Consider the following 27430-nt stretch of genomic DNA (forward strand, 5'->3'; position numbering starts at 1 on the left):
GAAAACATCTCCCAGCAGGCCCTGATATGACAGAACAAAATGAGGAATCATTACCATCAGTCACATCAAAGATTCACTAACTCCAAATTCTCAAAATAGGTTTTATTTCAACAGACAACTGCAAACTGTCAAGCAAGTAAGAAGGATTTTTAAATGATTGTAAGCAAGCCTAATTATTTTTTTCTTTTCTGTTAAAGTGATTTATAAAAATAAAAACTATTATTTTTTTAAAAAGATGTGTAATGAATAATACTTTGGGGCCCAGTTATTTGTTTTAACAATCTGGGGACCTAATCCTACAAAGAGTTGTCGACACACAGAAAGCCTGATCCAAAACCCACTGAAAGCAATGATAGTCTATCTTCTGACTTAACAGTTTTTGCCTTAGGACCAGTTACTGCTATGCAAAATCCCAGTGCAGTCAGTGGATACAGGAATAACTATAGATGTGTTTGTAACAATTTTCATGATCAGACCACTGTATTATTATTATAATTGAAATAATTTAAAACATCTAATTTTCTTTTCTCCCCTTATTCTGTTTGTTTACATTTGACATTTCATCCAGCTTGAAAAGTTTCATTTTCCACTTATAATAAATTTAATTTTCTAATTACCCTTGACTGGTATCCTGCTATTGTAATGGTATTTTCAGTGAAGTGTCTTAAGGCAAAATAATGGCAGACTGAAAATGACAAACAGTGAGATTAATCTTTATTTCCCTTAGGAACACTGCCTTTTAACAGAGGACAGAAATAAGGTTGTCTGGATGTAATCATGGTTGAGTAGGGTTGATTTGCTAGGGGGAAATAGATAGTGTTTGTTTGTGACAGTTCAAATATGAGAAGGATGTAGAGATAGGATTTTGTGTGTGGTTTTGAGTTTCACAAAGTGTTTTGATGTTTGAATATTTATTAACCTTTGGAAATTTTTCCTTGAAAGATGGCCAAAAATCAACATGCATGACTGTCCATCCTGGCAAGCAATAGTCCGCTTTGGGATCACGTTCAATGCAGATAGATGGGAGAATACACTTGCAAAAATGAAATGCGGATGTGCCCACTCCTTGGCTCTGAAGACTTTCCTGGGCTGGAAGTAGAGCTGGCCTCGTCCCCAAAGATCATCTCCCATAGCAATTATCAGAAGACACAAAGCTTAGGAAAGCATCCCATACAAAACTGGGTACTTTCAGAGCCTGAGTCTTTCTCCAAACACTGTGCCCCTTAGTAGGAGAGGGAAGAGAAGAGAGCAGGGTGGGTTTGTCTCTTTCCTGAAGGCTGCTCCTGCCAGGAAAAAGTTGCCCTGAGACTAGACAGAGCCTTTCCTGCTTGCTGCCTCCTCACCCCACCCTCCAGGATGTTTCTGATGGAGGAAAGGGTGGGTGGAAGGAAGCAAAGAAAGTGGCTTTCCTCATCCCAACACATAAATCAGTAGCTCTCAATGGTTCCAAACGACTGTACCCCTTTCAGGAGGCTAATTTGTCTTGCATGATTCCATTTCAGCTCACTTAAAAACTACTTGCTTACAAAATGAGACATATCAATACAAAAGTGTCACAGCACCCTGTTACAGACAAATTGCTTACGTTCTCATTTTTGCCATATACCTATAAACTAAATCACTTGGCGTATAAAGACTGTACTTACATTTCAGTGTATGGAAAACAGAGCCGTTCAAACAAGTCATGATCTGTGTGAAATTTCAGCTTGCACTGACTTCAGGGGTGTTTTTTATGTAGCCCGGCTGCAGACCTGGGCAAATGGCTGGAGGAGTGGATGCCCTGGAAGACCCAGGGGCAGGTGTATCGCTGGTTGAGACCCCCTGACACAGACTAGTGGGGGGGAAGGGATGGCCGGAAAGCTCAGATCCAGAGGAAACCCCCATCTCGGCCCCTCTTCCAGATCACTCCAGCCCTACCCACCGCCGCCAGGGGCTCCAGTCAGCCAGGGCCGGCTCAGCGCCTCAGGCGGCGGGGCGCGCGCGTAACCCACAGGCACCGCCTGCCCCCCCTCCCCCCGCCCTCACCGGCGCCGCGGCCTGGCCCCGCCCCTCGCCCCGCCCCCGCCTGCCCCGAGCGCCGCCCCCTCCCCCCGGCGGGGCTGTTTGTTTCACGAGTTTGCTTTAATTCCCGGGTCCTAAAATGGAGGCTGCGCTGGGGCCTGGCGGGCTCCTGCTGCTCTTCCTCCTCGGCCCGGCGGCTCCTCAGCCTGCCGCCGCCCAGCTCCTCCTCAGCCAGGTACCGAGAGGGGAGGCTGGGCCCGCCCCGGGGGTGGCCAGGGCGGGGCTGGGCGGGTGCGCGGCTCTGTACAGGGCTGCGCTGGGGGGGGGGGCTCTGGGCATATGGGGGCCTGCGCTGGGCTGGCATGGAGGGGTGGGCAGGGGTGCACTGCGCTGGGCTGGGCTGGGGAGGTAGGGGTGTGTTTGCTTTGCGGGGAGGAAGAGGTTATTTCATTTTTTACACTGGGGGTGCTGAGAGCCATTGAACCCCATTGTAAACCCTCTATATCATGGAAATCACTTCAAGCCAGGGGGTGCGACAGACACCCCCTCCCTCTCCCATAGCCCTAGTTTCAGCACCTATGGTAGGGTGCGCTGTGTGTGCTGGGTATACAGGGGTGTAGGGGTGCACTGGGTATATGGGGTGCGTGCTAGGGGGTAGGGATGTGCTGGGTAGATAGGGGTGTGTGCTGGGGGGCTAGGAGTGTGCGGTGTGAGCAGAAGTGTGCTGTGTGCGCCATTGCATTGAGGGGTGAATGTGCATGGCTAGAAACAGGTTGTCACTTTGAAAATATAATCCTGATTTTTGTTGGGTGCTGAAACTTGACATCCGTGATCTCAGTTTTCCAAATGCATTTTATTAAAAATGATATTAAAATGTACTTGGGTGAGTCCAAGTTACCAGTCTGCACCAAAATTAGTTTACCATGAATGGATCTCCTTTTTTCATTTTACTCTCTAACTTTTCTTGTGTATGAAATGGAATGTTGCATAGTGATAGTTTATGCCCATTTTAATAATCAGAAAAATTGCTGGTTGGGGAAGAGAGGAAAAATACAGGTATTAATGTTAAAAAAAAAAATTAGTTATTGCACATGTTGTATTTTTTCTTTGTGTTTTTAACACACACATGTCCACATCTTGATAGCTCCGTGCAGTAGACTAACAAAGTTGTAGGTCCAAATCTTGCTTTCAGTCAGTGGTGTAGGATAGGGCTAAGAAAATGTGGTATATAGAGTAAATCAAGGGGTGAGGGTTGGTGCTGAAATATTTTTTGTGAGCAAAGGAGTTTATTTTGATACCATTTAAAGGTTGCTTTTGCTGGAATTTGAGGAGACTGCATGAGTCCTGTAAACTATGACCTCTAGGATTACCAAAAACCTCAAAACAAACAAACCACATACAATCTCCTTCCCCTCTTCTCCCTCCTCCTCCCCCCAAAAAAACAAAAAAAAACAAACTGGTTCTATGTTGATACTGAAATGGTGAGTAAAGCAACCTTTAATTACAATAGTTTTGAACTTAAGAGCATTTTATCATAGAAGTACCAAATGGGAAACATCTGTTGAGTTATCTAGTCAATTGGCTTGTCAACATACAATTGATAACATGGACTTTGTTACAAAGTTCTCCTCAAGGTAACTGTGTAAGTAAAGAAATATTTCAAAAAGCCTGGTCGCAAGCCAGTTGCTGGTACACCTTGTACAGCAAGGTAGAAAATTGGAATTTGCTTCCTGGTTTCTGCCTCATTTCACATAGGGCCTTAGTTTGCTAGCTGGGGGACTCTCAGCTGGCAAACTATGGTCCTGATGCTGCAAACACATAGCATCTATGTGTAACTATTGGTAGGATTGGGGCTTTTTGGAGGTTTGCTGTCCTTAAAAGATAACAGCTGTCAGAATTAACAACTAATTTTCTGTGTCAGTGAGATGTATCTACACTGGCCCAGAAACAATGAGTGTGTGGATTGAAGATTGGGGGGGGGGGTCAAATGATTGAATGGGAACAAATGTTTCTTAGCTTGATACATTTCTATAGCATGCACAAAGCTATTTTGGATATAGAAGGAACAAAAATGTGGTTGCTGAGCAGAATTTCTCTTGACTAGATATGAACTGACTTGTTGCAATGTGGCTGCTACAGCAGATTTGGAATTGAAAGTCCCAAGAATTGGAAGAGCATGAGTTTTCCTTTGTCCATGTGGCTTACAAGCCAGGGACTTAGAGGTGTTGTATAAGGACTACAGTGAATGGTAGACTAATCTTTACTCTGAACAGTTCTGGATCTGCAGATCTGTGAGTGTTTCGCAGCTCAGAAAGTCATTATCATTTTTAGCTATGTCTGAATTGGGCATGATGATTGTGGCATTCTGTAACCTTGACAGTATTTGGACGGAATACTACCAATTGCTTGAAGTATTAAACTTTTTAAACATGATGTTAAAGTTCCCCTTCAAGTGTAGGTTAAGACTGTATGTTTGTTTTTAATTTAGGAAAGATGTTATGGGAAAGCACAATGTGAAAAGATTGAAAAACCTTGACATACTGAAATAACTTGAGTATGATTCATTTTGTAGATTTGAAATGTTGTTCTTTAGCTCTGGTGTTTGGGTACGTACGTCAGTTGTTGCTCAGTGCCTGTCATTTCCCAAATAAGCACTTATGAAACATGGACTTTCCCCTCCTTTTCACAGTTTTTTTTGGATAGCAGCACAGATTTTTTCCGTGTAATTTGAGTGAGTCTTCTGAATCATTCTATAGCAGTTCCTGAGATATTTCACAATTGTCTTTTGTTAAGCTCTTCTTTCACAAATATGTTCAAACTAGTCTAAAAGTCTAAAAAATGAGGGAGGATTACAACTGTCTGGATAAAACATCCTTCAGGTCTTCGAGTTCCTTGACAAAGCAAAAGAAGCTAGGAAATCACAAGGCAAAGTAGTTAATAATCTCTGCTATGTAAGACTAGCATGTAAAAGAAATACAATGCAGCTTTTAATGCTAGGTCAAGAGTTAGATTAATTTTAGGTTGTGGGGTTTTATTTGTGTTTATTTTTAATTCTTAATATGATCCTGATGATAAGAATACATGTAGTGTGAGGGAGCTGGCTGAAAGCACAATGGGATGGGTCCTAAACTTTTTTGATTGTTCTGATTTACATTGGCAGTAACTGAGTTTAGTTATCTAAATGAACTGGTATGCTTCATTTTCCCTGGATGATTGTTTCCACTTTTTGTGAATGTGATTTTTGCCTTTTGATTATTTATGCTGATTTTTTTTAAAGCGGCCTACTTACCTGTCAGAAATATGACACATATACTTAATATGCATACCATTATTTTTCCTACAGATATCTATCTATGTTGTTGGATGCTAAAAACATCTGAGATGTTTTTCAAACAATGAAAAACTACTTTTTCTGTGAGATGTTCAGATATTCTCCACTAAGTAGCCCACATACATACTATTAACATATGTTACAAGCACCACATATAGTTATACTTCAGAGGAGTAGAAAAGGCTTGTTGAAAATGACTTATTTAAACCAATAAAAAAGTAACTTTTGCAAGTATCTTGTTTGATAACCTGATATGTGCTTTGAGCTTGTGAAAGCTTGTTTAATTGGTATCTTTCTGTGCATATTTTATTAATTGAATGCAGAATGATGTAATGATGTCCCAATGTCTTGGAATTAGGTATTTGATTTTATAACATTTGGTAAAATAATCATATGAGATGATTTAACAGTGAGACAGCAGAAGATTAATTCTAGCAAGGTAAGTAGGGAAAAGGGGAGAATAAGTGGTGTTTTCCAAAGAACCTTACTAATTAACCCTAGTACTGGGACACCATTGTGAATTAATAAAATGTGCAAAATAGGAAGTAAACAAATATTTATAAGCAAAAAGAAAAGCAAGGCTAATGTATCATAGTGTAATGCCATTTATTTGACAAGTGTAGCTTGATTTATGATTATGCTAATACTGTACTTCTTAGACTAATAAATATAATGAAGTTTTAGTAATATAAGACCTCATTACATGACTGTTCTAAAAACTTTGCTGCAAAGTATGCAGGGACTGCCATTTTTGTCTTACAACCACATTAGGAGACCTGGTTGCAGCATGGAATATTTTAAGGAAGTGTAGTGTAGACATCCACTTGCTGTAACAGGCATTAAGAACTGTTTGGCCATTTCTACCCTAGTATATATGTGTAGGGTGGTGTGTGAGGGGAACGCATGTGTGTTGTGTACGTTGGAGTGCATGCGTGCTGTGTGTGTCAGTATATTGAGGGGTAAGTGTACATGGCTAGAAACATGTTCTCACATTGAAAATGTAAACCCGATATTTATTTGACCTGTATTTCTTCTTCAAGCCGAAGCTTGACAAGGATGGTCTGTTTTTTGAATGCTTTAAAAAAATTATTCAGGTGACTAAGTTATAAGACTGCTAAAAAAATTTAGTTACTTTTAAAAAAATTATTTATAACTTACAACAGCTTTTGGTTTATGAAATGGAATGTTGCATATTGATAGTGTATGTATGTATCAATATTTAGTAAAACTGCTGGCTGTGACGAGGGAGAAAAATGAAGTTATTAATATTAAAGCTATTCCACATATGTATGTATCTTTGTATTTTTAACATATATACATTAATACCGTAACCGCACCATGCTATGGGTTACTGTAGTGTTGTAGGCCTTGTCCTTGCTCCCATGATTTCAGTGCTACAGGATTGAGGCAAGAAAATGTTGTGGTGTACAGTTAATTGTGGTTTTTGTTGTTGGGGGGCAGTGGGGAGAAGGGAGAGATTATAAAGTAAACTTGGGTTTTCTGAAGAGTTGGTTTTATTTTGGTACCATTTAAAAGGTTACTTCTGTTGGAATTAAAGGGTGCTTCATGAGACCTGTGAACTTGGACCTCTGATTTAAAAAAAAAAAAAAAAAGCTGGGTAGTTCTATGTTGATATTTAAATTGTGACTAAACATCCTCTAATTACTATAGTTGTGAACTGAATAGTGTCTTATCATAGAAGCATGAAATGTGAAAAATCTGCTGAGTTATGTGGTCAGTTGTCCTGGTAATATGAGATGGTTGGTGTATGAATTTATTACAAAGTTCTCCTTAAGGTAACTTTGTTTAAATTAAAAATAAATAAATAAAATTAAAAAGCCTGGCAGCTATTCCAGTAGTCGCCTATCCTGCACTGTAAGGTAGGAAACCTGAGTTTACTTCTGGGTTTCTTCCTGTCTTGACGAAAGGGTTGGGAATTGTGCCAAAGCACAACTGTGGGGGGACTTTCTGGGTATGTCTACGCATCAATAAAAAATCCGTAGCTCCGAGTCTCCAAGCCTGGGGCAATTTGACTTGGGCTTACAGGGCTGAAAGTAGCAGTGTAGACATACAGGCTCAGGCTGCAGCCCAGGTTCTGACACACACACACACACACACCCCCTCCCCCCCCCCCCCCCGCGCGCAAACAGCTACACTGCCATTTTTAGCCCCACAAGCCTGAGTTAGCTGACTAGGGCCAGCGGCATCACAGGTCTTTTATTTCAGTGTAAGTGTGCCCTCAGAAAGCAAACGAAGGACCTTGGGATTGAGGTTTAAGAGGTTCTCCGACTAGCTGTAATAGATTATAACTGAGAGAGGGTGGGTGAGGTAATATCTTTTACTGGACCGATAAAAGATATTACCTCACTTACCTTGTCTCACTAATATCCTGAGACCAAAATGGCCACAACGCTGCATGCATAGATTATAACTGTCAGAATAACCCCCTACAGTAGATGCTCGTTAATAGCAACGTACTGGTGCCCTTTTGCTATGTTGCTCCTAAACAGCTGTTGCTGTTATGGGGAGTGTCATCTGATTGAAGGCCTGTGGAGAGTTACTGGTGTTTCAGAATGGGTGGGGCAACCATGGTGTGGGGAGGGAATTCGGGGGGGGGGGGGGGAGGCGGCAGGGGAGCCCCAGTTAGCAAAATGGCTGAGTGAACCACCCAGCTGGTGGGGATGGGCTGAGGATGCTCCCACTTGCAGCTTCATGCCCCACGCTGATGAGGGATGGATGGCTGGAGGGAGGGCACTGTGCACAGCCTGCACTGGAGGTGGCGCCTAGCATGGATAGTGGAAGCCGGGGGGGAAAGGGACAGGTCAGTGCTCGGGGGAGAGAGGTCCCCTGACCCCTCACTGCAAAACAGCACATCCCGGTGCTGGCAACTGAAAGGGGACCGCTCCGTGCGTAGGGGTGCGTGTGTGTGTGTGTGTCTGTCTGTCTGTCCCCGATACTCCCCACTGCAAAATAACATATACATCCTGCCACCTGCAGGCCAGATGCTGAGGAAGGGAGGAGGAGACCTTTCAGCTGCACCTCTACTACTGCCCTGATCATAGCTTCTGCCCCTGGAAACATCCCTGTCTTCCAGACACTCCCCCCGACACACGCTTTCCAGGCAGGCTCTGTCAGGCCAGGCATGTGGACGGGGCTGTGCGCCCTGGAACTGCACTGAAGGGCCAGGATCAGGAGGGGTGTGGAAAGATGCATTTTGGGGGGTAATGCCCCGCCCCATCTCCATTCCTGGATGTGACATCACAATGTCACAAATGTTGCTCTTATGCGGTGGCTCGGTTGCTGTTACTGAGTGGACAATTCACAGTAGGGAAAGTGTTCCCAGGGGAAATGTTGCTCTTAAGCAGTGGTTGCTCTGACAAGGTGTTTCTGCCAACAAGCATCTACTGTATTTGTGTTAGTGCATTGTTTCTGTGCCAGTGCAGACAGTGTTGAGGCAAGGATGACTGAGACTCTATCATTTAGCACCAAAAATACCAAGATCTATTTGGAATGTACCTTAGCCTACTTGGTAATCCCCTGAAGGCCTCTGTTGTGTGGATACAAGATGGGTACATATGACAACATGAATAAATGTTTGTCAATTTTTTGGGGCGCAGACAAGCCAATTATGGATATGAGAGGAACAAAAAAAGTCAAACAGTCACTGAGCAGGAGTTATTCCTAGTTAAGTATGAAGAAACTTTGAACTGAAGACCCCGAGGGTTGGGAATGGAGAAAGCATGATTTCTCTGCTACCTGTGTGGCTCCACAAGCCATGAACAGGGATGGGGCTGTATGTTTTGCAAGGGCTACAGGCAGATGTGAGTGTGTTGTGTAAGGGCTGCAGTGGCAGAGTCATGAGCTGCAGCCATTTTGATGTTGCACACTTCCTAGAATTTTGAATGTCTAGGGACTATGGCTGTATCCCGTAGCTTTGACAGTATATGGACAGAAGTCAGATGATCGCTTTCATTTTTTAAACTTCTTAAACATATGGAATTAAAGTTCCCATTCAAGCAGGAGTTAAGAATATATTTTAATTTAGGTCTAAACACTAGGAGATGAAAGGATTGAAAAACTATGAAATTCCAAAATAACTGAAGTATAATTAACATTAGAAACTTGAAATGCTTGGGTTTGGCTCTGTCTAGTATTTGATTACACATTTTTCTTTTATGCCTTTGTCATTGGGTGGTCCCCAAGGGTCCTTCCCAGCCTCACTCACTCACCATAACTTCAGGTCGTCTTCACCACCACCATACTTTCTTATATTCTTTCCACAGATGGCAGTGTTGTTTACATGTATTTAGAGTCCATAACCAGCTTCCCTACTTGTCTCTAGGGAAGGGAACAGTACTAATAGTAGCCAGTCCTGTCTACTTCTGCCTTCATTCAGGCTCACAGCCTTTCCTTTCTGTCTGCTTACATAAATCCCAGCTGCTGGAGTTGCTGCCCCTTCAATTAACCCCTCAGCTGTAGCTCTACTCTAGTTAATTGGCACCTTGGTCACCTACCTTTCTTCCAGTTATTCCAATTAACACATATGGGTGGGGAGCTGAGTGACAGGGTGCTGAGGTAGCTGCTGACTCAGAATGCCCTTTCATTTCCCAATCAAACTCTTTGGAAACATGGACTCTCCTTTCTTCCTTTTCATATTTTTTTATCAGTGGCACAGTTATTCCTCCCCGCTCATAATCGGAGTAATTCTATAACAGTGATCCCCAAACTGTAGGGCATACCCCCCTACAGGGGTGCAGAGGAATGTTTTGGGGGGCATGGTGGGGCCTGGAGTCAGCTCCCCCGGGAAGGGGTGGGGAGGGAGCGCCACCGAGCCCTGCTCTGTTCCCAGCTCTGGCCCCTAGATGCAGTCCAGGACACAGTCCCTGGTTGCTGGGGGTGGAGGAGGGAGTGCGTGCAGACAGGTTCCTTTACGGGTGGGGGGGGGGAGGTGATGGAAAAAGTTTGGGGACCACTATTCTTTAAAGATTTTGTGTAAAATACCTTTTGCATAAATATGTTCAAAATGCACTGGAAGCTTAAAAAATGAGAGAGGATTAAAACTGCCTGGAAAATACACCCTGTGGGTCACTCGCTTGGCAAAGCAAAAGAAGTTAGGAAATCACAAGAGGAAGGTGGTAGTAGTAGTCTCTGTTTCATAAGGTTGGGATGTAAAAGAGATACAATGCAGCTGTTAATGCTTTATCAAGAGTTAGATTAAGTATACATTTTAAAAAATATTTCTTAATATGGGCCAGATGAGAAGAACATATTTAGATTAAGGGAGCTGGCAGAAAGCCCAATGGGCTGGGATCCTACAATTTTATTATGGATCTGATTTACATTGGCAGCAACTGATAATAGCTATGTACATGAATTGGTGTGCTTCCTTTTTCCTGAATGGTTGTTTCTAGTTCTGAAAATAATGTTAGCGTAGACATCTGCTTTCTGTAACAGACATTGAGTTGCCTTTTGTAATTAGTGGGCAAACTCTTTTCAACCCCATTTGACTGGGGACACAATATCTGTGGTTGATACATCAATAATGATCCATTTTCCTAGAGAACTACTATCCGTTGGGCTTTGAGGAATGTTTATACTCGATTTAAACCTTGTTCCAACCAAATCATTTTCAAATGTGGTTGGATGGGCCAGCGTACATGAGGCTAAATTATTATAATTTGTATTTCAGTAGTGCCAAAAGGATCCACTCATTATGGGGGCCCTGTTGTGCTGTGCACATACAGCAAGACGTTCCCTGTCCCATAGAACTTATTGAAAACTAGATTGGATAAAGCACTAAAAATCGTGTAGATAACTTGGCACTGATGTGGAATGGGAATGGACTAAGTGTCATACTGTATTACCCACTTGTAAACCTTGATTGCCTGTTGTAACCCAGTAAATAGCTCTTGGACAAAAAAAAATATTTCTTACTCACGATACATAACATACATACTAATGTAATAAGTATGCCATACACACCATAGTGGGTAGTTCCTATCCTGTGGGACTCCCTGATCCAGGCATTGCAACCTCCAGGGTCCCAGCACCGTTCAGGTTTGGTCCAGCCCCCATAGTGGAAGATTGGCCAGGCCACCTTTGTGTGAGTGGCATTGCCAGCTGGCGCACAGGGTCACAGCACCACTCAACTCAAATTTGGCCCCTCCTTTTCATTCTGATGGAGGGGTGGCTGGGCCAAATCTGAGTGGTGCTGTGATTCCAGGCAACAGGTTGCAACACACAAAGTGGGAAACTAAGCCTAGCCAGCTGCACAGGACTGGAGTTGCTGCTGCAAGGAGAGTGCGGGATGGGCTCTGCAACCCTGTCTCCCAGGGTAGGAAATTCTTCCCCACCCCTTGCCTTCATGCGACCCATTGATACATTTTGGTGACCCAGTTTTGGGTCACAACCCAGGGATTCAGAAACTCTGCCATATTAGGTCTCTTCTATCTCCATCTACTATACTCATTGTGACCTGTCCGTGCCTAGGATAGCTACCTGAAAATGCCAAGGTCTGTAAAAGGAGAGCAGATTCTCCCAGCACTGGTGGGTGACACTGAAGTCAGACTTCCCAACCAGCCACAAACAGTGCTTCTGATTCCCCACACTGGTCATCAAGAAGTCAAAATAAAATATACACAGCCCCCTTTACTGCATTTCAGTCTCCGGCTCCCAATCAGTCACTAGGTCCAGTAAAGAGACCAGTTATTTAAACTCTATGCTCTTTACCCAAAAAGGTTCCTCCTGACCTCAAAGGGTCAGCCACAGTACCAGATCAATACAAGTTTTGATCTTACCCGAAATACCACGCTGCCAGCCAATCCTTTAGTAAATAAAATTAAAGGTTTATTATAAAAAGAAACAAACTATAAGAGAAATGTTAAAGGATTAAAGCAATCAGATACATACAAATGATTTGAAAGTCCATATATATCAAGTTTCTAGAAGAATTGTGGAGTTTGCAGACTTGTATAGTCCCCCTGGTGTACATCCAGTACCTGGATGGGTCTCAGTCCTTTGTTTCACAGCTTCAGTTCAGTTGTAGATGAGTTGATCCAGAGGTAGGCTGGAGACTAAAGACAGACTAAAGACAAAATGGATGTTGTGCAGCTGCCTTTTATGTCCTTTGGTCTTTGCCATGCTGCTTGTGGAATTTTACAGGAACAAGATGGAATCCAGAGTCACATGAGTAAGTTCTGTTGACTCATCAGGTATATCCCTGGCTTCTCTCCCTGGACCCTTGTACCTGTGAATCTCTTAATGGGCCATTAAATAGGCTATTGCTACAGCCATCCTGTCTGAGGTGTCGCCCAGGCACAACACAATTTGAAATACAGATATATCAAACATATCCATAACTTCCATTACACATATAACACATGAACATAAACATTATCATCTTAATTAGCCTTTTTATAGCCTTTCTAACAGTACTTGACACGGCATATCTCATATGAATTATGATTTTGCCATACTGATGTTAAATAATATAATATAATAATCTAGCCAGCGTGACACCCCCAATGTGAGATTGGTGTAGAAGGGAGTAATCAGAGCTCCTGAATACACCTCAAGGGACCCCCAATCCAGCCAGCATCACACTCATCTCAAGCATATTGGTATGTGAAAAATATGGTAGATTTTCTTGATCTTTAATTGTTTTTTAAGGATCATTCTCTCTCTTAACAGGGAGTGGTGGTAATTCTTTTGTAAATTAGTCCTCTAAAAACTGACGTGTGGGAGAAATAAGCATATTCCACTTGGTGAAGTTTGCCAGACAGTGAGCACAGGGAATGTTCTCACTTGTCCTACACATGTTACTTGTTCTTCAGTAAAGTATGTGAAAGTAGCTTGTAGACTTACTGTCTTTTGCATTGCAAGACAATTCCATTTTACAGGACTTGAGACTTATTTTTTCATTACTGGTTTGTTTGTTTTTTTTTTTTTTAGGAAAGCATCAGAGTTAATGTTACTATGTTGAAAACCAATGAGGAATATCATGAAGCACAGGTTTGTATTTGTTTACTCAGCATATTAATAAGTTATGAACCAAACTCTATCTATGGATGTGAATGTGTGGCTTTCTCTAACTTGAGGATGTGTTGAGCATGTGCATTTGAGGACAGAATTTGACCCCATGAATCTGTATTCATAAGTATTCAGATTTTTCTGATTTATTCATGTCATTATTTTATACAATAGTGACTCTCTAATCTTTTCTTTACATTATTTATTTCTGAAACTGAAAATCTGACAGTATATATTAAATATTTTGCCAATTATCTTTTATTTTTTAAGGTTGTCTTTAATATCACCTACATTAGTGGACAGGTATATGTAAATGACTTTCCTATGAAGAGAGGTGTTACCCGGATTAAGTGTCAAACTTTAATATGTGAGTACTGCTCAATTCTATATCTGAGATATCTTCTTCCATGTCATCTAGAGAAGGACATAACAAATAATTTATTGCAATAGTGTGCTTTGAAGGTCAGCACTGTTTGGAAACAACACATTTCCAGAGTTAGGAAGTGTTTAAAATCACCATGAAACAAAATCTGACATTCTTATTTGTTCCCACGTCACAGTCATGTCCTTGCATTTACATGCTTTCACATGAAATACAGTCCTTATGTATATTTTTGAAAGGGAGGGTTTGGCTCTACAGACTCGGTAATGTAAATATAATGATGCAACGACATTGTTAATGGCTGTCTTATGTTGGGTGGCACACCTCCAAAGAGCATTTCAGTAGGAGAAATAGGAATTAGGATTATATGGATCTTTAAGTATATTTTGCCATTATATTATTATTCCATATACACTGGGACTGCAGGTTTCTCACATGTAGGGTACTGTACTGTAGGTATTGCAGGTGTCTGTAATGGGGGAAGCTGCTGTTTCCCCCACTAATTCAATGTTGTACTTCTTGGGCAAGAACTGCCATTCAGAAGTGTTAAGATTCCATACCATGGATGTCAGAAGGGCACTGGCTTTTTACTTAGAACTAGATTAGGGGGGTGTCCAACCTTTTTGGTTGAGGGACCACATTGCCGTTTTTTTTCTCACTCGGGGGGCTGGTAAGGTATTAAAAATTTCTTACTATTAATCAAAACAACAAAAAATGTGCATTTTTTATGAACGAGCTTCACCCCTACGCTGGCACTGTGGTGACCTCTTTCCCTGCTGCCTCCTCAGGATGCTGCTCCTCCGCTCCGGCCGGCTGGCATGGGGCTGAGCTGCTCCTCCGCTCTGGCCGACTCGGGGGGGTGGGAGAGAGAGAGAAGGGGATCTGCTGCTGTGGCTGGCCGGCGCAGAGCTCCGGGGGCTTGGGGCTGTGCTGGCCCAGCAAGCCAGATAGCAACCTTTGGCAGGCCAGAGTCTGGCCTGCAGGCTGGGGGTTGGATAGCCCAGAACTAGATTGTTTAGATCATCTCCTCAACTATTTGTGGCAGTCATAGGCAGGATGAAGGCCCTTGCCCCTAATCTTGTTGCAGAGGATCTTGTCCTGGATTTCCTCCTGTATGTACCTGGTGCTATGACGTTGCCAACATATCCCAGCCAAGCTGGGTGATAGCACACTTGACAAAATCTCAAGCAGTGTCTGCAGTGTTTTTAGCTCAAGTGCTTATATCAGACATTTGTAGGGCTGCAACTTGGTTCTCGGTACACACCTTTACAATTAACTAGGCCATATCTCAGCATGCCATGGATGATGCCCAGTTCTGACAGGCAGTCCTTCAGTTGTCATTTAGGTGGCTCTGAAACCCACCTCCAGTTTAAACCACTTGTGAATCACCTGCAGTGGAATGGACATGCAATCACTCGAAGAAGAATTAATTGTTCTTTTCCCCACTAGTTCAGTGTTGTACTCTTGTGCAAGAACTGCCAATCCAAAGTGTTTTGATACTTGGATATACACAGTGTATTGCATAATTAATGAAGCTGAGACAATGATAGTCATTTGACTGAAGATTCTTTTAAATGCAGATGCACTAGTTATGGTTAGTCTCAAGGTTGGTTTCTGAGATCATCTACCCTTTTATGATCAGACCTTTACTGAGAAAGTATTAATGGTCTTTTAAATTGCTTTTCTAAGCTCTGACCTTCTCTATTGAAAACCCAAAGGATGACAAATTAATAATTAAACAGTCTGTCTTTTGCAGGGTAGGCAGTAACTCATTGCTATTTGTCTCATGTAGTAAAAGTATGTTCTTACGCTTTTCATCCCTAGTATAGATTTTAAAACATTTCAAAGTGTAACTTAATTCAGAGGCAATTGACTCAAGAAAAATGCAAGACCAAGATTTTATTGACTAATGCAAGTCCTAATCCTGTGAGATGCTGAGCTTTCTCAAATTTCATTTTCTTTCTAATAGTCCATCCTGTGAATCTACAATGCATTTGAAATTTTACAGATACGCTATGTAAATCAGAAACCAGGCAAAAACCAATGATTTGACCCCAGGCCTAGGAACCAGGAGCTCTAGAGTTTTGTTCTCAGCTGTTACTTTAGCACAAGACTTCTAACCTCTCAACAGAATTGTTGTGAGATTTAATTAGATAACATTTGTAAAGTGCTTTGAAGATATAAAGTGCTATAGAAGTACTAAAGTCCTCATTCTGATGTCTCTTATGCGACTGTAAAAGCAGGGTAACTACACTGACTTGATCTGAGATCTGAATCAAGCCCTAAGTATTAAGTTCTTGTGCTGGACAGAAGTCTTAACACAGTACTTCTCAGTAAGAACTCTAACAATTTTGCCAAATGCTGCTTAGCACCTCTTAAGCACTCATAGCTCCCATTGAGATCAATGGGTTCAATCTTGTTACGTGTCGAATGTCTTCAGTTCTCATAAAACTTATTCAGAATTCCGGGGATTTAGCACTTAAAGGTTGGGAGGATTGGGAGCTGCAGGTGCTTAGCATCTTTTAGGATTTGGCCCTTTAACTACATGTTCAATACCGTAATTCAGGAAATGTTCAACAAACTTGTGGGTACATGGGCAGATACCTATATAAATTTATCTTAATATTTTCTCTTATCTGTCTGCAATTTTTTTCATAATGTAAGGCATTGCTGCATAAATAAAATATATTTTTTGTTAAATTAAAAAATAATCTTTGATATTAAGGGGCTTTATTGTAAAAGAAATTAACATTTCAGGGTGTTACTGGATGACTGAAGAGACAAGGCCAACCACCTTGTCCCTCACAACACCTACAGTCTGTGCAGTGCACCAATGGCCTGGACATGAAATCCAGACCGGCCTCAATTCATATGCCTGATCACTTGCACATTAAAACATCAATGCAAACTTTGACTCATTTCCATAACAAACTCAATTTCAGTCTAACACACAGTCACCAGTGGTGAGAGTATGATGTTTGGGGAGGAGGACAGCAGGTGTGTCTAGGAAGCATTGAGAGAGAGAGAGGTGGAGTGCTGCTGAGTGTGTGCTCATGGTAGACTTTGGGGTGGTGGGTATTAGGCTGTTGGAGGTAGTAAGGTCATTGGCAGGGGCGTATGAGGAGGCAGGAGCAGTGGTGTGTGAACAGAGTGAAGAATGGGAAAGGGTGTAGCTTGGGCCCGGGATACCCCATTCCCCAATGTGATGGCGAACCCCTTCCCGGCCTTTGGGCCTAGCGTATGCTGAGTGTGGGGAAGGGTAGTGAATATTCTTCTGAAGACTTTGGTGACTGCTGAGGGGGTAGTGGTTCCTTGGTGGCCACCTGAAGAAGGAAAATGGGGTGTTAGCTAAGCAAGTATCCCTAAGAGTAGAGGGTCGACCTCCCTAAAGAAAGTTTATGCAAACTCCTATTGATATTTTTTCTAAGCTTTTGTATGAGTGGTTGTTTTGTCTGCAGCATCATCTTGTTTATTTCTCTGGACAGCTGACATGGGAAAACAACTGAGGTGTAAAGGAGAATGTCAGCTGGATTGCTTGCATACAAGTTTAGACAGACCATTGCACCTTCTAGTCCCCTGGTGTGAAATTGCAATTTAAAAATAAGCACATATAATTTTTTCTACATTGCACCTTTCCCCCTCCAATTTTCCACAGTTATATGATTAGGTCAGTCAGTGAAGCATCAGTGCAGACAGGTTGAAGGGTCTGCCAGATTTTTAAGCATTATATCATCTTAGATCTGCACTGAATGGGATTAAATAGCACAGCAGTGAAAACACGGATGGTGGCTGCTCTACCTTGGAATTCCCAACATGGCTGCCACCAATGGATAGCAATGACAGAAAATTTTAGAGGGAAAAGTGAAGAATAGACTGCAATGCAGAAGTTACAATATCTCTGATCTTGTGTTGTACTTTGCAGATCTAGTGAGTTTTGACATTGGGATAATGGTGTATTTTCTGGGTACATATTCTTTGTCAATGTTTTGTTAGTCCACCCTTGAGAGAGTTAATTTATCTGTCATTTATTGGGTAGGACTTCTCTTTCTCTTTGTAACATTGTGCACTGCATAATTTTCTGTTGACAGTAGAGAATGTAAACCCTGATAACCTATTGGATCCAAGACAGTTTGGAATCGTCAGCGTTCGCATCATGGTTCATGAATGGCCATTGGCATCCAGTTCGAATTTGCAGCTGATTGTCATTCAGGAAGAGGTGACAGAAATTGATGGGAAAGAGGTAACACTGACCATGCTTGTTTGCCCATTCTAAATCAGAATAGTAATTTACACATATTTTAACACTCATATGCTTAAATGCTTTGCTGGATGGGAATAGAGTGTTTAATACCTTGCAGGATCAAGCCCTAAACTATTTTGTCTCCTTATAGAATAATGTGTGTGAATTTTAAGCAACGCTAACCTCTCTGAAAACTTGGTAGTGCCATGAAAATAATGGTAATGTCACAGACAGGATTTTGGAGAGCGATACCAAGGGCAGATGAGCTCCTAAGAAAAAATAATCTAATTGTCTGAGGAAAGATGTTTCTGAATTATAGATGAGATGGGAAATCAGGAAATATCTGTAAACAGAAAAACTGAAAATATGCAGTGCTTATTTTTCAAAATTTTGCATACGTTGTTAACCACTCACTTTTCAAACCAGAGAAGTTCTGCTCTGAGCATGCCTAATGATACAAGTTGTTGCTACCAGTAGGAATTTCCAGGTTATGGCTTAGTATACACTTCTGTTTTTACACATGCTCTGGTTTTTGTTGAGATTTTATGATGAAATTTACCACTGCAATATAGCAGTGATTTTGTTAATAAGAAATTATCAAAATGGCTTATGCTATCATTTCACTGTGTATGCACAGACATTTAACAAGTAGTAGTACATTTGTCAAAATTGACTATAGCTTATTAAAATGATCTAGTAATTCATCTTTTCAAGTTTTTTAGAATGTAAGTGTATATTACACCTTGTATTTTGAAAGAATGTAGCCTAAGCCTGTATTTCACTGGTTCCTAATGTGTCTGTCACGTAGTAATATTGCTTTATTTCGGACCTTTCACTGGTCTATACAAAATAATTCAAATCTTGACAGGGTGTTGCTACTAGCATATTGAACTGATTTTTCTATCTGGGGCTTTCACCCTTTTCAACCCGAAGAAGCGCTCTGTGTAGCTTGAAAACTTGTCCCTCTCACCAACAGAAGTTGGTCCAATAAAAGATATTACTTCAACCATCTTGTCTCTCTAACATCCTGAGACCAACACCACATACAATCTGGTTGATTATCAGTTGAAAGTGAACAGATTATTCTTATTATGCGGTAGTTGAAATTCAAAGCTATGCAATAGTGTGTGTGCATTGCTTAAGAGTAGGATCCAGCCAATAGCTTACATCCTACTGCATTCCTTTTTGTTGACAAACTTCCATGTTGCAGTCTTCATGCTGGACCCAATGCACAAGCTGGACTTCTGTCAGTTCCTGGCCTTGTATTTTCAACAGCTGTTCTATTGCTATTCACACTGAATTTTTTTCCCTTATAAGTCAATACTTCTAGTGATCATCTTTTTTTTTTTTTTTTTTTTTTTTAAATAAAGATTAAGTCAAAATAATACCAAAGAGATTTTTATTTTATTTTAGGTAAATCTAGTATAAATATGGTTACAAAATATGCATATTCAGTTTGTACTTGTTGTGCCACTCCCTATTCTGAATATTGTAGCTTTAAATAAAGAGAGACTAGATCAGCATAAACTGCTGGAAGGACAAATGGAGATATGAATTATGTGGGCAGAACGTTTTTGTTGATAAGCTGCTGGTCACATCAGAAATCACCTTATTGGGTCAGCAGATAAATACACCTATGTAAAATGCATTATCCCTTGATGTCAGAAGTAGGAAACAGTAGCAATAGTGCCTCATGAAAGACCAGTAGTGTAGGCCTCAGTTCAGCAATATATTAAAACGTGCATTATACTGTTTACTTTATTTGGGACTACTCACATGCTTGAAGTGGGGCAGGTGCTTAAATACCTCGCTGAATCAGGGCCATAATGAGCTAGGTATAACTCTTGAAAATCAAACAGATCATATTAACACATCTTCTTGCAGGAAGAAGCACACATGCTCTAACACACTCATGCTAATGTGATGAGAGCCATAGAAATGTCTAAGTAAATAAAAAGAAATACCGTTCATTTTGTTAGTAATATCTGTGCATCCACAAAAATCTTCATTCTAGAGTGTTTTAATGGGGCTTGTTTTTAGCCAGTGGCCTACTTCACTCTTACTTTAAAACCGATATAAAATTCCAATATTTCTCTTGTTTGCAGGTTCAGCAAGAGGAGGTTACCGAAATAAACCTATTAGTTAAGGGCCTGAGAGTACTTAGACATTCAAACTATACTGTTCCTCTGAAGGAAAGCATGCTGTATTCCATCCCCAGGGACAATGACATCTTATTTACACTTCCCAATCTCTCAGGAAAAGGTATGTAATATACAGCACTTACATAATGCTTTTAATGCATAGATCACAAAGCATTGGACAAAGGCAGGCAAGTATCACTATCCCGGTTTCATAGAGGGGGAAGCTGAGGCATGTAGAGGTGAACTGACTTGCCCAAGACACAATCTCTTAATGAACAGGAAAGTGTATTAGTTGTGCCTTATTTTAGCACTTCTTTAGGATTCTGTGTGCTGTTTCTTTTGTTGTTTTTCCTTCAGAGGTGCTTCTGAAATGGCACTTGAGATGATGGGGATGCTATATCACTGTAGTTTGCCTAGCTGTGTTGTATTTGCCATTTCTGGCCTAGTCCTACAGTAAAGGTTGTTATGAAGCTCCCCTGTCTCAAGACAAGAATTGAGTTCTGTAAAGTAAATTCCTGTCTGGTCCATTTCTATATAGGAAATGGTTTGAGTTAAATTTTACCTTATGTTGAAAATGTGGCCAGAATTCAGTTTCTATTAATCAAATTTTTCTTAGGTTTCCCTAAGGCAGTGATTCTCAACCTTTCCAGACTACTGTACTCCTTTCAGGAGGCTGATTTGTCTTGTGTACCGCAAGTTTCACCTCACTTAAACTATTTGTTTACAAAATCAGACACAAAAATACAAGTGTCACAGCACACTATTGAAAAATTGTTTACTTTCTCATTTTTACCATATAATTATAAAATAAATCACTTGGAATCTAAATATTGTACTTACATTTCAGTGCACAGTATATAGAACAGTATAAGCAAGTTGTCTGAAATTTTAGTTTGGACTGACTTTCTGCTAGTGCTTTTTATGTAACCTGTTGTAAAACTAGGCAAATATCGGGATGAGTTGATGTACCCTCTGTGTACCCGCAGGGGTATGTGTACACCCCTGGCTGACAGCCACTGTCCTAAGGGACTTGATGAATTTCACTTCTCACCTTTTAGCAGATGACAGCTAAAGTACACAGTTGAATGTGGCCAATAATGCTACCTCTGCTTCTGTAAGGGTTCATTGCTGAAGTAAAATGAAAATGTCATATAGAATTATTTGTATTTTCATTATGAACTTAGATGACCAGGCAGTGCGCGCACAAATGAAGCATCACTTTATTTTGCTTCCTGTGTATATCGTTGTATCGTATGCTGCTCCACCAGAAGTTGTGGGTGAAATGAAGAAGCTAAAAATATTTAACTAACTAAGCCTTTCTTCTTTAGTAGATGTTCAAGGCCCACTGCAAACAACCAGTCACTACCTCCTTAGGCAAGCAGAAACTACAGTAGATGAGGAGACATTACCTGGCAAGTTACCGGAGACTCCTCTCAGGACAGAGCCTCCATCATCTTATAAGGTAATTTTTTAAAATAGTTATGGTGTCCATCTTAAGGCCCAGTTAAAATAGAATCAGAAATTTCTCTAATTTTGTGTTTAGTAGTGGAAATGGATAATAAGAGTGAGTGAGAAATCTAGAAGAAAATAACTGCAGTAGGGCGAGTGCAGTTGAGAAGACTGAACAATTAAGTTTCAGTGTTGATTAGTATAGTGCTAATGTTAGTCATATAGTCTCCTCTTCTTCCCCCTTAATACATAGATGGGAAGGGAAGCCAGATGTCCCATCTTCCCTCCAAAAGCATGATTTAGTAAGTTGTGTATTGCAACAGAAAGGCCATCCACATGCTGTTTCAGCAAACATACTGCCTTTCTAGAAGCTTAGAAAGCCTCTCCACCATCCTTTTTTTTTTTTTTTTTGAAGTTCCTAGAATAGCATGTGATTGAGTTTTGTTCTGAAACTCCATCTCTGGATGCTTTTTGTTTTGCATGTAGAAAAAGAAACATGATGCATTGACTTGTTTGTTACAGAAGTATTTTCACTTCTCAGCCCTGCTTTTTCTGAAATTGCAGCTTTTCCAGCTGCCATTTTGTTGAAGGTACACTGTCTACTATTTGACAGTTACTAATATAGTAATTGCTGTTGTATGATACCAATGGTCTATCTATTCCTGTCTCTGACAGCGGCCAGTATGAGATGATTCAAAAGGCAAGTGCAAGAAACCCCTCTATAAGACAACTGAGGAATAACTCACCCACAGTGGGAGTTTCTTCCTAATCCTGTGGTTGGTTTATACTCTGAAAAATGATGAAACTGAAGTGCAACTGATTTAAAATGGAAATACTTCACAACACAAATTGGGGAACTCACTGTCACAAGGCAAAGAAGTCAGAGCTTAGAAGTATTTAAACATCCAATCGGTGTTATAAAATAAGCTCTACAATTTGTGTTGTAAAGTATTTCCTTTCCATTTTAAATCAGTTGCACTTTAGTTTGTTTTTATCCCCTTGTTTCTGTAATCTAGAGGAAAGGTAAAAAAAAATGGGCTAAAAAAGATAATTTAAAGATGCTGGAACTTTGCTTCTGGTGGCCTGGGAAACTTTACTCTGTTTAAGTGCCGGTTTTCTCCTCCTGCTCTTTCTCATCTAGTTATCCGACAGGAAGTCCTGCCTGCTCTTCGAAAAATAGTCAGTTTGATTACAGCAAGAGCAGAGACAGTTGAAAGGAATGAATAGTTCCTCCAGAGGGGGGATTTTCCAGGCACCCCAGCACTCTTATTTCACACTTCTGTATACTCAGGATATGTTTACACAGCAAAGAAAAACCCCTGGCTGGCCTGTGCCAGCTGACTCAGGCTGTGGAGCTATTTTATTGCTGTGTAGACTTCTGTGGTCTGAACCCAAATCAGCTGGCATAGGCCAGCCATGGATTTTACTTTGCTGTGTAGACACACTCCTGAAGGCTAGCAACAATCACACACAAAGGAATCCTTCTGTTCAATACTCTCTTCACCTGGGAGTACAGTTATCACTACAGTGCTCCTGTTTCAGAGAATGTGTTGCAATCAGACATGAAGAGTGAGCACAATGGAAATAAAACACTACCTGCAGGTTAGTGCTCCAGCAAGCTAATGCCTGTCATTGTCTGATAGTTGAAAAAATCACCAGGGTCCTCCTCCAAACATTCTACTCTTTTATAATCTGTCAGGCATCCTTCAAAGCTGCTTCATAGCCAGTATAATGCTGCTGCAGCACCCTCAGTAACTCTTTCCTTGCTACACACTGCAATGGGAAATGCTGTTCTGGTCCCATGCAGCATGTGTAATCTATATCTAAGATTCACTGTAGCCCCACTTCCAGCTGCCTTGCGGTTCTCAACTCCCCACCCAAAAATGGGATTTCTTCTCTCATGACTATTTCAGATTTGCATGTGTCAGATCTTCCTGATCAGGGAAACTGTCAATTAGAAAACAATCAGTGTATGAACTCTACCTTATTATCCATTTAAAACTGAGTGAATCCCTCTTGTAGTGATTCACCAGTAGCTAGACTGTACTTGAGATGTTTCAGAAACAATCTTGTTCTTTAACATGTTTGTTGGTTTCAGGTGATGTGCCAGTGGGTGGAATACTTGAGAAAAGAGCTTTGCAGATTCTGGCTTAAATCTTTTCCTGTGTTCTTTAATCTGATGGAAGTAATTGGGACTGGAGTTGTAGGAGCAGCTCTAGTTTTAGGAATCTTAAAGGTGCTTTTCCCTTCCTGCAAACACAAGTGAGTAATTCTTGCATACTTCCAAAAAAGCAAACTCTGTATAGTAGTAAGACTGGTCAATGAAAGGAGGCAGCTTCATAATGGTAGCAGACTCTCCACAAAAAGCCAATGATTAGCTTTCTGGGGTAAGTGATTTCTTGCTAAGGAAGTTTGGGGGGAAAAAAAAGTCAGTACCACCTATTAAATTGTTAATGCATTATCACTATTTCACATGCATAGCAGCAGCTTGCTGAAGACAATCTGAGACAGGTTTTTCTCAACAGCATTATCCACCTCAGTAAATAGGCCAAATAAGGTTAAGAACCATAAACTCTTTCTGTCCTAACTCTGCCACACAGCCTGGCTTTAGCAGTAATTCTACATTTCAATTAAGCCATTAAAGTGCTTTGAAAACACTGAGTCAAGTATATACACATTCTCACTCTACAGCAGTGACGTCACTTTCTTTTTCACAGGAGTGAGGGGAGAATTAGACTTTGTCTAGACTGAAAAAATAAGTCGACATAATGTGTCCACACTGCTGTCCTTGGGTTGGTGGAGTGTGTCCTCACCAGGAGCACTTCCACCAACCTAAGATGCAGTGTGGAGAGCTGAGAGCTCCCGGGGTTCCTGTAGACTGCCTCCCCACTTCCCGGTCCTTGCTGAGAGCTGGGGGAAGCTGCACAGGGGACTCCTTCCAGGTCTTGGCAGGGAAAGGGGAGAAGCTAGGTGGGAGACTTCTCTGTTGGCCATTCTTGGGGGAACTGGCAGCCATGTCAATTTCAGATGTGTAACTGACAAGGCTGCCCCAGCCAGGAGCTGGTGGAGAAGCTCCTGGACTTGGCTTCCAGCCCAGAGCAGAGACCAGCAGCCCTGGCTGGGAGCAGGGTGAGAAACCCAGGCTCCTGCAAGCTGGGGTGGTTGGTTTTTAGTCCCAGCTGGGAGTGGGGTGAGAAGCCTGGCCTGCTAGTCTCTGCTCTGGGCTGGGAGACAAGTTGAGAAGTCAAGGAGCTTCTCCACCTGCTCCCTGTCCAGGCAGCCTTGTCAATTACACAGCTGAGTTGTGAAATTGACAAGGCTGGCCACCAGCTGCCTGGGCTTACAGAAGCCTGGGCTTCTTGCCCTCTCCCAGGTGGGCCCTGGAACCTGCTGCCCCAGCTTCCCCTTTCTTGTCAATTTCACTGCTTCAGCTGAGTGACAAGAATGACAGCCCCCCCTGCTGCTGTAAGGGGATACAGTATCTACATTTGACATGGCATCACCTTAACTATGCCCACAAAAGCCCTACACCTCTCCTCAAGGTGGTTTTATTTTGTTGAAAAAACAGGGCATTTTGGGGGAGGGGGGAGGAGGGATGTGATTGCAATGTGTACACCAGCACTGTTTTATTGAAAAAAGCTGACTTTTTTTCAACAAAAGACTCCAGATTTGATAGCTAATTTTTCAATTGCAGGCCATGTTTTAAGGTTGAATTTTTTTCTTTATAGATAAAAAGATCACCTTGGAACAAGTAGCAGTGTCAGGTCAAGTTTTAGTGGAGGACTTACTAGGGGTCTCAAGCAGATTGGGAATGCTCATCCCCTAAATTGAACAGCAGTGTGTTGAATCTTCAACAGAGCTCTGTCTTGTAAACATGTTCAGTCACTGACAGGCTCTTTATCTTAGCACTAATGTAGCTCCTGGTGGTGGTGTTTAAACTGTTTTGAAATCAAGTTTTAATAACTGTGAGGTAGGAACTGAATCATAGGTGGATATTTTGATTGGAAACTAGCTTATGTGACTTGCCCAAAGTCACCAAGTATCAAAACAGGCTTCCTCAAGCCTCAGTGCCAATGCTGCCTCTTCATTCATTTACCAGGTAATAAACTAAGCCTGCACTGATCTCAGATGTTGATTTACAATGAAAAGTTGATAACATACAAGAAAAACTTGCATTCTCAAAACAGAGCTATCCTTCTCTAATGTCTTTCAGAGGAATCCTTCACCTTGATGATATCAACAGTGTGCCTGTGGCTGTGATAAATGTCTCTTCAGATGTTTCAGAGAAGACAGACAATTTTATGGAGAAGTGATATACTGAATACCATGTTCACTTCTGAATCTTTGTACGAATCTTCGGTTGACCTGACATTTGGCACTTGAACTTTAAAACCTTCTTTGCTTCCTAGTCTGAAAATTGTAAGTCAACTGATTCATGTTTAAAGGGACATTTCAAGGTTGAGGCCCAAAATGATCTCCCCTCTTGCTACCAAGGAACAACAGCTTCCAACTCTGAGGGCTGTGACTTCTTTAAAATACTCTCCCAGTAGCTAGGACAGGGAGTTGGCCTTTCACTCACAGATAAGGCAGTGGGATAATGAAATACAGATTGTCCTGAAATCTTCAGTGATCAAGCATGGGACAAAGGGATAGAGGGAAGAGATTACATATGTGCCTGCAAGCCAAAACAAACCTAGTCAACCTGGTTTTAGACCTACTACCCTTGAATGTACCTTGTAAAAAACAAATGTATGTAAGACAAGGTATTAGGCAATTTTTGATATTTCAAGCACTTTATTCAACACCCAATTTCACATTAAGCCCCCACCTACTGAAAGTTGTAAGCCACTTCTAGATGACTTGTTTACTATGCTTTTGTATATCTTGTGGTGTTGTGTAAAGTTTCTCAAAAACAAGAGCGCAATATCTTGCAAGACACTGGTTTGTTATCTTGAGTACAGGAGGCATAGTTTTCCCACAAATTTACATTTAAATTGTTTACTAAATTCATTATGTACAAATATACTGAAAAATCAACTATAAAGGGGCTTGCAAGAATACATTAGCTGAAGAGAAAATCAGGCTGGATTTTTAGCTTTCCTAGTCCAACTGCTAGGATATTTTTCTTGTAATATCTAATATTCCTAATTAGAGATTCATGACATCAGCTCAGATGTGTGGTCCTGCCTTAAAGGGCAGTGGACCTTGGAATATTTAATCTTTGGACTTCTTTAAAATTTAAGTTAAGTAAAATTCCTGAATAGGATGAACTGGCACATGCACAGATCAGCCTATTTACAGGGGAAGAAGTTATTCATTTTAGGAGAAGGCAACTCTTAAGAACCTTAAAACAGGACTTCTATAAAAGTCTAGGACCTACATTCACTTGTACATCTCCTGAATAGTAAGGTTACTTTAGAACACCAAGATTCCTTCCTTGACCAAGTCATCTGCCAGTAATCTCTTGCACACTTTCTATAAAAAAAATTGTGAAGATATGTTTAATGCCTTGTTCTCCATGTTTTAGAAAGAATTGCAACACTTGTAGCATACAAGTAGACTGCACACCTAACTTAGCAGCAGTGCTGGCCAAATGGTCCGGTATTAATCAAAACTGCACAGCATATCTAAGGATGTGCTTTTCCCAATGCATCTTAATAAGTGAAGTCTTACTTTACTTCAGTCCGACTTAAGTTTAATTCATTAGCTGTTACAAGTTTCAGGGTTTTTGCACCTTAGTCTTGGCACAATTTCTTTTAACAAAAACAGGAACATTTAAAAGGCAAAATTTGCTAAAGATGAAATGGCACCATGGTTTAGTGAAACTCATTCTTCCTATGTTGAGATTCACAGTATCA

General features: G+C 41.2%; 1 protein-coding gene across 4 annotated transcripts; it reads left to right on the forward strand.

Moving 5' to 3' along the window:
- Nucleotides 1-2118: 2118 nt before the first annotated feature.
- On the forward strand, nucleotides 2119-26809 carry GINM1 (glycosylated integral membrane protein 1). Of its 4 annotated transcripts, none has more exons than XM_067542386.1 (8): nucleotides 2119-2236; nucleotides 13283-13342; nucleotides 13631-13727; nucleotides 17831-17982; nucleotides 20088-20244; nucleotides 21452-21585; nucleotides 23671-23834; nucleotides 25786-26809. In XM_067542386.1, exons 1-8 carry the CDS (start codon nucleotides 2141-2143, stop codon nucleotides 25883-25885), a joined length of 960 nt encoding a protein of 319 aa, XP_067398487.1. In that variant the 5' UTR covers nucleotides 2119-2140; the 3' UTR covers nucleotides 25886-26809. The 4 variants fall into 4 exon arrangements, with proteins under 4 accessions (XP_067398487.1, XP_067398488.1, XP_067398489.1 ...); XM_067542387.1 differs by having other exon boundaries at nucleotides 21455-21585; XM_067542388.1 differs by lacking the exon at nucleotides 25786-26809 and adding an exon at nucleotides 25301-25639.
- Nucleotides 26810-27430: the final 621 nt, after the last annotated feature.

Source organism: Emydura macquarii, unplaced genomic scaffold (genome assembly GCF_026122565.2).
Source record: "Emydura macquarii macquarii isolate MOO-44397 ecotype Brisbane River unplaced genomic scaffold, CSIRO-AGI_Emac_v2 contig_705, whole genome shotgun sequence".
NCBI classification, from domain to species: domain Eukaryota; kingdom Metazoa; phylum Chordata; order Testudines; family Chelidae; genus Emydura; species Emydura macquarii.

Coding starts and splice junctions, on each gene's coding strand:
- GINM1 (XM_067542386.1), top strand. CDS start 2,141: ATGGAGGCTGCGCTGGGGCCTGGCGGGCTCCTGCTGCTCTTCCTCCTC. Junction 13,728..17,830: donor TAAGTGTCAAACTTTAATAT/GTGAGTACTGCT, acceptor TTCTGTTGACAG/TAGAGAATGTAAACCCTGAT. Junction 17,983..20,087: donor CAGAAATTGATGGGAAAGAG/GTAACACTGACC, acceptor TCTTGTTTGCAG/GTTCAGCAAGAGGAGGTTAC.